Source organism: Mobula hypostoma, chromosome 25 (assembly GCF_963921235.1).
Source record: "Mobula hypostoma chromosome 25, sMobHyp1.1, whole genome shotgun sequence".
NCBI lineage: Eukaryota > Metazoa > Chordata > Chondrichthyes > Myliobatiformes > Myliobatidae > Mobula > Mobula hypostoma.
This window is the reverse complement of record NC_086121.1, coordinates 25,395,547-25,408,347: the sequence shown is the minus strand read 5'-3', so window position 1 is coordinate 25,408,347 and position 12,801 is coordinate 25,395,547. Positions and strand designations below refer to the sequence as shown.

Here is a 12,801-nt window from a genome sequence, read left to right as displayed (position 1 = left end):
ATTAATAGTAACAGCTGACTCAAGAAAATGCAACAGCAATAAAGAGTTAGTACAATATCAAAACCCTCAATCGCTTGGATTATTTTAAACTGTTGATTTAGTTCATAACCGCATAACCACATCCACATTTCTGTGGACATTTCAACAAGGAGATATCACCTAATGCTTTTAACCTGGAATTGTGATTAAAGGGAGACGGTCCAGAACTGTTTATTTAATATACAGCGTAGACCACAATGTGGTAGAGGCAACTTATTGCTATCCCATTCCCATTTTCTACATGTTTCAAGGCAATTTATTCTAATTACTGTTGAATGAGAACAGAAAAATTTAATTTCCTTCCCTAAATTTATTCTTTACCTGCCCTATGCAAGCAGATTGCAGATTTAGATGCTTTTAATACAAGTCCAATTCTTACCCTAAATTGACTCAAAACATCTGACTGCATAAGGAAACAGCATGCTGACAGTATTTTGCAATTTGCGGAACTTGGGATCTAAGAACCAGGTATATTTTTCCTTTCACTGCACACAATACAAACTTGTACATTTACCATGTATAGTTCACCTGCAAATAGTAAACACTTCATTTTCACGCACAATACCTCACAAAATGCAAAGTAAATTAAATAGTGGATTAATGAACTGCAAAAAAAATCCTCTAAGTATTTGATAATTCAGTAGAAATTCACAAGATGTAATTTGCCAGTGTAACAACTTTTTTGGTTTCAAGTTTAAAACAACATGTAGACTTCCAGCAACAGAACTTTAGGTCCTCCACACTATGGCAACTTGTCATTTGCTTCTTAATTTCTTAATGATGTACCTTGTGCGTCTGGTAGAGGGATATACTAATGGATATAACGGAGATTAATAGGATACATGCTGCATAGTAATAATATTCCTCAGTGATCCAGAGTACAATACTGAAAATCTGAAAAATGTAGAAAGGATTCAGAACCTGGAAGAGAAAACAAAAGTTCATCATTAAATTTAGAACTGAAAACCACTTTGCAATTAGAAATACAGTACTAAATTGCATCACTCTTATAGGTTGATAGAGCTGAGCTCCCATTCACCATCACTTTTATCTCTGCTCATTATTTTCCCCTTTATTTCCACCACTCAAAATGCCAAATTAGAGTGCATTTTATTTACTTTCAAGTACCTAAACCAAACGGTTTATCGGGACTGTTAAGTATCAGCTGGGTCATTTACTGAGACACCCGAATTCAACCTCTTCATGGTACGTACATATACAAGCAAGCACAGAATGTACAGGGACAATGACCAAGTGCAACAACACTATGCCTTCTCTATTGCAAGAGTATCAAAGGTCATATACAAATCAAGATCATATAACACAGCACTGATTAGGACCGAAAGCTGGACTCTTCCCGTTCATCCTCAGACACAGTCCGTATGACATTCATGTATTTGGTCCAAGCTATATGGATGAAAGAAACCCTAGTTTCTCATATTAAAATGAAGCACTTACCCTAGAGTAAGCACTTTCACTTCTCCGCTGAAGGTTTTTGTCCCCCCATTTAATGGGAAAGAATACCTAACAGTTGGAGGTTACTTCCCCTTTACAACCAACAACTAAGTTCTACTTGGAAACTTGGCTGTTTTTACTGCTCCTCTGTTGTGCAATATCATCATCTGAATATGGCTACAACTGCATGAATGCAGTCTGGATCACTCATCTCCTGACATTCAGTCAGAGTTTTTGAACTCCAATTTCATACATCAGCATACCACGGCACAGTGATTAAGATAACACACACAAAATGCTGGAGGAACTCAGCAGACCAGGCAGCATCTATGGAAAAGAGTAAACAGCCAATGTTTCAGGTTGAGACCCCTCATCAGGATGCTACCTAGCCTGTTGAGTTCCTCCAGCATTTTGTGTGTGTTACTTCGATTTCCAGCATCTGCAGATTTTCTGTCATTGATTAAGATGTTCATTTTACCATCTATCCAGTTTAAAAAAAACACCTACTGCAATGGAAAGAAAAACAGGACCGTATCAACTCACCTCTTCTACTAACAATGTGAAGTATGATTTTACAAGCACCTCAATCACGTTTGGTCCATACACCTGCCTTCTGCAAGTAAAACAAATAAATTATAGCAATCCAGAAGAGCCTAACTTTTGCCAAGGCTATTTTTTGGAGCAACAGTTCTCTCAAGTATTTAGGCTATCTGCAAGTCTGAAGACTGAACATCCAAGAAGCACATCATGTTCAACTCTAACCTGTTCTCGTCCTTTACTGACACATATCAAGCTCCAGTTCAGTTGTCATTCAACCATACTGGCAAACAAAACAATGTTCCTCTGGACCAAGGTGCACAACACAGTGCATATAACTCACACACGTAACACATAAGGTGATATTACCAAAGGTAAATTAACAAATAATAGGGTGCATTTATGACACAAGTTTAAAAAGTAAACAGCATAACGCTACTGACACTACATGGGGGAAGAAGCTGTTTTCCATTATAATAGTTATTAACCTAATGGTACCTCTTGCCTGATGAAAGGGGGGTCAGAGATTGTTGGACGGATAGAAGGGATCATTGACAATGCTAAGGGCCCTGCTCACGGAGCGCTCCTGATAAAAACCTCTGATGGGTAGAAGACTGACCCCCATGATTCTCTCAGCAGTCCTTGCAATCCTTTGTAGGGGCTTGTGGTCAGATGCCTTGAAATTCCCTAACCAGATGGTGATGCAGCTGGTCAGGAAGATCTCGACTGGGCTCCTGTAAAAATTGGTTAGAACGGGAGTGGGTGGGGAGGCGGGAGGTGGGAGCGTCACTCACCTCAATCCCCTCAAGAAGTGGAGATGCTGCTGAGCTTTCTTGAACAGAGCGGTGGTGTTGGACGTGGTCCCAGAACTCCCAGAAACTTGGTGCCACTGACTCTCTACATGGAGAAGCTGTGTATGTGGAGTGAGGACTGGTCAGCCTGCACCTTCCTAAAGTTCACAATCATCTCTTTGGTCTTGCCCATGTTGAAGTTCAATTTACTGCCCTCGCACCATTCTACCAGCTGCTCTACCTCCTCTCTGAATGCTGTTTCTTCATCGTTGTCGATGAGGCCAACCACTGTTGTGTCATCAGCAAACTTGATGGCTCTGTTTGAACTGGATTGAGTAGTGCAGTCATGCATCAGCAGTGTGAGGAGCAGCGGGCTGAGCTCGCAGCCCTAGGGAGCACCAGTGCTCAACGTGATGCAGCTAGAGATGTTTTTGCCAACACACACTGACTGTGGTCTTTCGGTCTAGAAATCGAGGATCCAGTTACAAGGGAGAGGTGCTGAGACCCAACGAGGACAGTTTACCCACCAGCTTCTGAAGGATGATCAAGTTAAATGCCGAGTTGGTCAATAAACAGCACCCTGGCATATGAGGCACCATTTTCCAAGTGGGACATGATGGAAGAGTACAATTTGAGCAATAAGCAAACTGGAACGCGTCCAATGTGGCAAGAAGATGGGAATTAAAGCAATCCAGAACCAGCCGCTCAAAACACTTTATTATTGTCGAGGTTAGTGCTACTGGACAGTGTCGTTGAGGCTGGTTGCTTTCTTGGACTCTGGGATGATGGTGGCCACCTTGAAGCCTGAGAGGACAGTGGACAATTCCAGAGATGTTGAAGATGTTTGTCAGAACCTCTGTTATCTGGGCTGGAGAGTCCCCCAGCACCTGACCAGGAACATTATCAGGCCCCATAACTTTACACGGGTTGACCCCTAGCTAGAGTCTTCCTCACATCAGCTGCAACCAGAGTTTCTACTCCTTAGGGGGGAGGGGGGTGGAGAGGGAAGGAGGGCCTTCCTTGCCAGCATATCATTCCATGCTTCAAACAATGTAAAAGACATTGAGCCTTTCAGAAAGAGAAGCAACACTGTCATTGGCACGTAGGGTGGACTTGTAGTCTGTTATTGTCTGAATGTGCCGCCAAATGCGCCTCATGTCTCTGGTTTTACAGAAATGGCTGTATATTCTCTGTGAATAATCCTGTTTTGCCTTCTTAATGACGTGGGAAAGCACAGCTCTTGCTGACCTGAGAACCGTCTTAATTCCCAATCTAAAGGCAGCATCCTGATCACTCAGTTGTGTCTGGACCTCTGCGGTCAGCCACAAATTCTGATTTGCCTTCACATAGATGTTTTTAATAATGGTGATGTCCTCAATGTACTTCTCGAAGTATCCAGTCACAGATCTCGCATATTCATCTATGTTAATGTGATGGTTGTAGGCAGCTGTCTCCCTGAACATGCTCCAGTCTGCGTTTTCAAAACAGTTCACATTACTGAGGTTGCTCCTTCTGGCCGGGTCCTTATCTCCCTTTCAATTGGTTTAATTCATTTAATCAGTGGTCGGCATGCAGGAATTAACAGAAATGTTCAGAGAATCCAAGCTGAGGGTGGGAAGCAGCTTTGTATACACCAGGGATATTGACACAAACCAGGTCTAATGCGTTCTCTGGTAGGAAAGTTAACATTCTGATAGAATTTAGGCAGGACCATTTTTATGTTAGTGTGGTTGAAGTTGCTAGCAACAATAAAGAAACCATCAAAGTGTGTGATTTGCAGGTCACTGATAGTGCTGTAGAACTCACATAGCACTTCCTCAGCGTTAGGACAGGGGGGAAATGAATACAGCCACAATCACAATGGCATGAAAATCTCTCGGTGAAGCCCACTATGAACTCTACCATAGGCGAACAGTGGGTCGTCACTACCAAAGCATGTACGCACCAGTTCTTGTTAATATACTGTAGATACATATACCTCCAACGCAAGTCCAGCCATAGATATCTGGAATTCTGACCACCCGCCTGAAAAGAGAGGAAATCCTCTGAGCTGGATGGCTGGTTTAGGGGCGGTACCCTGGAGCTATATTTCTGTCATGTTGAGGGCGCAGCTATGCTTCATCTCATGCTGATTTAGTTTATCTGTTTATTTTCTAGCAATCGAATGTTTGAAAGCAGAATCCTGGGCCGGACTGGCCTGCAAGGTTTTGCCTTTAGTCTCACATGAATACCAGTGCACTTTCTTTGCTTCCGTTTCCTTGTGCACCTCTTCCGACGGCGTCTCCTCTGGGTAGCTGTAGCAGGCGACAGCACGGAATACAATAAGCTCATTTGCTATTGACAAGTCGCTAGTGAGGTAGACTTGCTGTTCTTAATATCCAACATATAAGAAAGACGTAAAGGATGAACAATTACACCATTAGTGGGACTGGCCACTGAAACTGGATGTACCACCATTTGAAGTGAGAGAGGTCAGAAGTCATATATTTTCAAGCTGAGAGTGTTAAGCAATGACTAGGTATTGGTATCCTGGCTTATTTACTGTGCTAGAGTACAGGGAAGAGATCAAATGCAGTACTTCAAAGAATCAAATGGAATTTTCATAGCTGAGCTAGATTGATTTCAGTTGGGTAATGTATCAAAGGATGTGCAGAACAAGCAGGCAACTAAGGCTGAAAGAGAAACAAGTTTGGAGTTGTAGTGTAATAGAATTAATTTGGCTTATTCCAAGTTACTTAACACTAGACAATGAATGAGCAATTCATCTTTTGGAAATGTATCTTCCATCCTTTGCAAAGATTGCTGACAATCACAAAATAGTAATGCTAGCATTCCTTGATATTTATGGTTCAGTACATGAAATACAAGAAGAAAGCATAAAACAAATGATAGGACTTTAAGTGCACTGATGCACAGAGGCATCTTGGGTGCAATCCCATTGCTCCCTTACAACAGCAACAAAAGTAAACAGGGTGGTAAAGAAGGCATATGATATACTTGCATGTCAGGGCACTTGTTGGCCAGAAAGAACTATAATCTACAAATCAGTGAACAGAAATGAAGTTAGGGTGATGGAAAAAGACAAAGCAAAAGCCATTGTTCTTGCCATGTGGCTGCAGAATGGAGGATGCCATTTTGTGGGACTGTTCTTGCAGCCACTACCTTGTGAACTGTTTGAACTGATTCTTGCTCCCAAATAACTTAATCAGAGCAGCTGAATGTGGACACGAAGTTTCTGCCAATAATCTGCTAAACCTGAGACCATTCTTAGGTAAGAAGTTGTTTATTATGTAGTAAAATAGCAAGTTTGTAAAAGGAACAGCCTGTAATCTGGTCATCTGTGTCCAATGTTTGGCTGACTGGATGAACTGGTTTAGGCCAGTCTAAGTTGGACAGAACACAGGAAATCACTGAGGCACAAGTCGGAAGGGAGTGCCGTAAAATAATATTAGGTGTAGCCCTGGGCACTTCAGTCAGTCAGATTACCTCTAGTCAAGGAAGTTGAAACATCACAGATCGATATGATAAGGAAAAGAGTAAGAAAGGAAATTTTTGGGAGAACAGCCAGCAACAAATCTGTGGAGACCAACCATTGTGACAAGTGGATGATGCACGTCAGAAGCGTATATCATGAAAAACATCTGGCCAGTGTAGACTCCTGTTTCAGGGTCTTAAATTTTCTCTCCCTTGACTGCTCATGGAGAGTCAGGGAGACCTAGTGGCTGTTTGTAAATTCACATGCATGTGAACTGAGCCAACAAAGATAACTGAAAGTAAAAGAGATTCCCTCTGTGTCTAACTAATCATTATTATTGACAGGTAATCCTGGTAACACATTGAATATAAAAGTCAAAAAGTAATCTTGCAGCTGTACAAGACTTTGGTTAGGTCACATTTGAAGTTTTGTGTGCAGTTCTCATTGCTGCATTACAGGAAGGATATAGAGGTTTTGGGGAAGGTGCAGAAAAGGTTCACCAGTGTTGTGTATTTAATATTTCGGTGATATGGGTAAAATTGTAAATATATTGTTTGATTATGCATTCACTATTTAAGTAATACATTACTGGTTATATGTAAAAGTACATGAATGGCATACATCATTATACCACCATGTCATAAGTGTACACCTCACTTAAAGTAAAAATTAAATAAAGACATACATTCCTAGCGCCACTTTTTCTTTCAATCGGTTTAATGTTTTGGAGTTACAAAACATAACAGTGGCAATGAGGAAGTTTTAAACAAACAACAAATCTCCACAGATTTGTTGCTGGCTGTTCTACCTGTGGAAGAGCAGCTAGACATTACAGTTTTTTTTTTAAAAAAGCACAGCGAGATATTCCAGCTTTAAAAAAAATTGCACTTTTTTTTACTTCGCAAGAGGAGAAAGACATTCATTCAAAAAAGGCAGAGAATGGAAAAAATTCAGAAGTTCATAACTAGTAAGTACTGGATGATAATGATTATAGGCAACAGTTTGTCTTGTGAGACCATGGATTGTGCCTTGGAAGGTTTCCAGGGCTCAGGCCTGGGCAAGGTTATATGAAAGACCAGCAGTTGCCCATGCTGCAAGTCTCCCCTCTCCACGCCACCGATGTTGTCCAAGGGAAGGGCACTAGGGCCGATACAGCTTGGCACTGGTGTTGTCGCAGAGCAATGTGTGGTTAAGTGCCTTGCTCAAGGACACAACACGCTGCCTCAGCTGAGGCTCGAACTAGCGACTTTCAGATCACTAGACCAACGCCTTAACCACTTGGCCACGCGCCAACATGGTGATAATACTTATAAATATATTTTTAAAAGAACAGAAATGCCTGGCTACATTAGAAAGATAGACAAGTTTGATTGCACAGAAGATAACTGGATATTGTATACTGAGCAAATTGAGCAGTATTTTGTAGCAAATAAAATAGCTAATGAAAAGCAAGTGCCAGTTTTGCTGAGTGTATTGGGTGAAAAGGCATATCGCTTGCTTGTAGTTTAATTGCTCCAACCAAACCAGCCGAACTGAGCTTTGCTGTTGTCATTAAAGTCATGTGGAAACATTTAAAACCTAAACCATTGTTGAAATAAGAACAGTTTAGGTTTCATAGGCAGAATCAAAAGGAAGAGGAGGCAATTTCAGCGTACATGGCTGAATTGAAATAAGTATCTGAGCATTGTGAGTGCAGTGATGGGCTTAGAGATCATTTAGTTTATGGAATCTTACAAGAAAATATTCAAAAACTGCTCCTAACTAAACCACAACTCACATTTAAAAGAGCAATTGAAATTGCTGTATTAATGGAAACACAGGAGTGAGAGTGAATGTTAACAAAATTGCAGCATCTAAACAGAAAACGGCCTGGAGAAGCAAATTGTATTACCATTGTGGGAGGGACTCTCATACACCAGACCAATGCAAACTTAAATATGAAACTTGCACAAGAATCAACAAAGTAGGACGCATACAAAGAACATGTTGAGCAGACAAAAATAAATGGACGGCACAAGGAAGGGAAAAAGATAAAAAGACAAGTTGCAGTTTCAAACAGACCACCAATCTACATGTGAAAAAAGTGATGAAAAAATCTGATAGTGATGAAAGTGACACAGGGTAATCTTGAGATTTACAATGTGAAAACTAAAAATAGATGAACAATATGGCTTACAGCAGAAACGAATGACAAATTAGTTAGAATGGAATTGGGCCCTGGTTCAGCTGTTTCAGTCATTCCACAAAATGAGTTGGAATCACATTTCAAAGACATTGAATTGAAGCCTGCAGATATCCAAGAACGAACTTCTACTGGAGAAAAGATCACTCCTGCAGGAATGACATTAGTATCCATGAAATAGAGCAACCAGCTAGCCACGCTGTGCTTGTATGTGGGAAAAACAGGAGGGCCAGCATTGCGGGAAGGCAAGTGTCTGAGATAACTACAACTTGTTTGGCGATCCATCCACTACTTGCATGCCACATACCCTGCAACAGTTAATTGAAAACAAATTAAGGTGCTGGATGTTGCCACGGCAGTGCTCGGGAACGGCACTGGAAAGCTCGAGGGTAAAATAATGTTAAATGAAAATGTCATAGCCAAGTTTTACAAAGCCTATCCGGTTCCTTATGTCATCCGTGATAAAGTAGCCAGTGAGCTAGATCTCCAGGGGGCAGAAGGAATTCTTGTCAAGGTTGATTGGAGCCCATGGGCATTGCCAATGGTTCCAGTAGCAAAGAAGAATGGGTCTGTCAGGATCTGTGGTGATTTTAAGGTCACCATCAACCCAGAACTGAAAGTAGATCAATACCCTCTGCCCAGGATAGAGGATGTCTTTGCAAACCTTTCTGAAGAGAAATACTTCAAACAAAGTGGACTTACTTGAAGCCTACCTATTGATGGAGATCCAAATGGTTTATCACCATAAACAGTCACAAAGGGCTTTATCGCTATAATGGCCTTATTTTTGGAGTGGCATCTGCACCTGCACTCTGGCAGAGAGCTATGGAACAGGTGCTGCAAGGCTGCCCAGACACTCAGTGTTACCTGGATGACATCATTGTTACGATGAGGATGACAAGGAATACCTACTGTACTAAATCACATGACAGTGTTAAAAAGATTAGAAGGTGATGGGCTCAGAGCATGATACAACAAGTGTGAATTCCTTAAACCAAGCAACACTTGCTGTAGTCACATCATTGATGCACAATGTCTACACAAGTGTGCTGGAAAAATCCAAGGAGTGATGGATGCTCCAAGGCCACATGATATGTTACAGTTGCAGTCCTTTTTTACTATTTGTCAATTATTTTAAGAGATTCTTGCCAAATCTGGCCTCTGTGCTCCACTCCTAGAATGCATTACCGACAGATCAGGAAGAAATGGCAATGGACAAAACAACGTGAGCTGGTTTTCAGAAAGGTAAAGAAAATAACGACGTCAGTCTCTGTACTCATACATTATTATCCATATCATCCAGTGAAGCTTGCCCGTAACACCCTCGCCTTACGGTATAGATGCAGTCATGTCACATGTTATGAATGATGGAAGTGATTGCTCCAAAAGCCTTTGTATTGCATTCCCATACACAGAAAAATTACACACATTTTGACAGAGAGGCCTTGAGTCTGGTTTGGAGTATAAAACGTTTCAAATTCTGGTTGAAACTCTTATTACTTATCATCAGCCACTAGTGTCCATCTTCCAGTCCACAGAAGGGAGTGCCACTAACAACATCAGCGCAAACGCAGAGATGGGCTCTGTTTCTTGCAGGACACAAATACAGGATAGAATTTAAGAGGACAACTAATCAAGGTAATACTGATGGATTGTCCTGTTTACCCATGGAAAAGGAAACATCTGAAAATTTACAAAAGAGGATAACACGCTTGATGCATTCTTCCTAATACAAATCAAAAGCCTCCCTATTGCGCCAGAGATGTTCCAAAGGGAAACCAGAAAAGAACCCACGCTGCGTCAGGTAAACATGGTAACCTAAAATGGCTGGAATGTGCAGCAGAAACTCCAGTTTTACCAGTGCCGGGATGAACTTGCCATGGACGGAGGCTGCCTTATGTGGAGATTGAAAATTGTTGTACAACCCAAGCTGAGAACTAAAGTGTTGGAGAAGTTAAATGCCTGTCATCAAAGCATGGGCATTGGCCCGAAACCATTCGCAGGCCTGCGAATAAATTAGCAGATCAAGCAGATTGCCAAACACTGATCCGGATGCCAGCATATCCAGAAGATACCAACAGAATGCCTCTCCATCCCTAAAAGTGGCATGCATTGCTCTGGCAGAGGATTCATGAGGATTTTGCTGGACCATTCATGGGCACAAATTTCTTAGTAGTAGTGGATGCAGCTACCACTGGCCAGAAGTGTTTCCAATGGCCTCCACTATGCCCTCACACACTGCTGATGGGTTGGGTAGCCTCTTCTCAAGGACTGGTGATCCAGAGCACTTAGTCAGTGACAATGGACCACAGATTTTTGCAGAACAATTTCAGTCATTCCTGAAAATTAATGGAATAAGATATATCACATAAGCACAATACCACCCAACTACAAACAGATTTGAGGGAAGGTTTGACCAGTGTCCAAAGAACAATGTCAGCAAAACCCACTACGCCAACACTAAATCAGAAGCTCGCCAATTTTCTCCTTGCAACTCACCAGCTATGCCTTTCCTGCGATGTCCCTTTCGCGCATGCTTGGATCTCCTCAAACATAATCTCAGGAGGAGCATGCAGGACAAACAAACAGCTGTGACATACAGAGGGCTCCTCATAAAAGGAGGTTTGATGTTTCACTCCTGGACAAATAGTCCTGGTGAGGGACCAAAGAGTTATCAAGAGTGGATACTGGGATACGATCTTGGTGGAGAATTGGAGCTTTCTCCTTCACAGTGGAAATTGTATCTGATGTCATCTGGAGACGACACATCGATCAGTTGAGGAGAGCAGAGTCAATTGTTAGAGAGGAAAGCTGCCGCTTCTTGCAGGCTGTGGATGTCTGTTTAGTTGTTGTGTGTGTGTGTGGGGTTGTAGTTGTATATATATGTGTATGTGCGCGTGCACGCACGTGTGTGTATACGCACGCGTAAGTATACACACACACAAAGTTGAAGTGCATTCTATATTGAGTTGGAGTTTATAGCTAAGCAGGGAGAAGTGTTGTGTACTTAATATTTCAGTAATATTTAAGTAATATTGTAAATATATCGTTTGATTAAGCATTCTTTATTGTTTAAGCAATTCATCATGGGTTATATTTAAAAGTATGTCAATGGGATAAGTCATTACGTCACCACATCATATGTGCACGCCGCGCTAAAAGTAAAAATAAACGTACACAAATTATCCCCGGCTCTGTGCTTTCTTTCAATTAGTTTTATTTTTAGGAGTTACAAAACACAATAACCAGGATACGGCCTGGAGTGAGTACTAGCTACAGGAAAAGGTTGGGTTGTTTATTCTGAAATGTCGGAGGCTGAGAGGGTGACCTGACAGAAGAATATAAAATTAGGAGAGCCATAAATAGGGTAGATAGTCAGAATTTTTTCCTCTAAGTAAAAATGTCAAATACTAGAGGGCATCACTTTGACGAGTTTAAAAGAGGTTTACAAGGCAAGATGTTTTAGTGGAAAGTGCTTCGAACATGCTGCAGGGAAAGTGCTGGAAGCAGATAAAATAGCAACATTTAAGAGGCATTTAAACAGATAATGACAGGCATGAATGAAGGGATTCAGACCGCGTGCAGGCAGATAGGATTACTTTGAATTGGCAGCAAGCTTGAAATAGGCTGCAAGAGCCAAAGGCGTTGTAAAAATTTAACTTGCAAAGACTCATTTGTATAACTTGTAAGATACCCCTTAATCTGCAACAAAATCCTTTGTTACTAAGCTTGAACTCCAAGTTATCCTTGGAGATTTACCAACTGCTTGCTTCCAGTAATATTTTAGCAAAACACCGCCTATTAGAAACACAGAATTTCTATTTTCAGCCAAGGACTTACTTCTTATTTTGGTAGTGTCTACTCAGTCCTTTCTGTTGTTTATGGATGTCTTCACAAGTCAGCAATTCATCAAGAACACTGAAATAAGAAAAACTCACCATGTTACAAACCACACACAGGGCAAAAACTTGCATTTGTACAAAAAAAATTAACATAGGAAAAATGGTTACAGACTTTGTGAGGGGAATTTAATAAGAACATAAAATTCCAAATGTTGAAGCACCATCAAACAATGGGGGTCAAGCAAGGAAGGGAAGTTTGAATAAGTGGAACAGTGAGGCATAGGATTTCAGCAGCAGGTTCAAAGTTCAAAATAAATTGTCAAAGTACGGAAATGTCACCATATACTATGCAGAGATTAATTCTCTTGCAGGCATTCAAAGTAGAACAGAGAAATACAACAAAGTAAATGAAAAACTACATACAAAGACTGGCACAGCCACCAATGAGCATAAGACAACAAACTGTGTAAGTAAGTAAAT

The 12,801-nt window shown here is 41.1% G+C and overlaps 1 protein-coding gene across 1 annotated transcript in view; it reads right to left on the bottom strand.

The window, feature by feature from the left end:
- atp13a2 (ATPase cation transporting 13A2) overlaps positions 1-12,801 on the bottom strand; it is a 93,326-nt gene that overhangs the window by 41,304 nt on the left and 39,221 nt on the right. The window contains exons 7-9 of the mRNA XM_063033138.1: positions 12,320-12,397; positions 2,038-2,107; positions 826-960 (exon numbers count right to left, since the gene is read on the bottom strand). Coding sequence (XP_062889208.1) covers positions 826-960; positions 2,038-2,107; positions 12,320-12,397 — 283 coding nt within the window. The remainder of the gene's footprint in view (positions 1-825; positions 961-2,037; positions 2,108-12,319; positions 12,398-12,801) is intronic.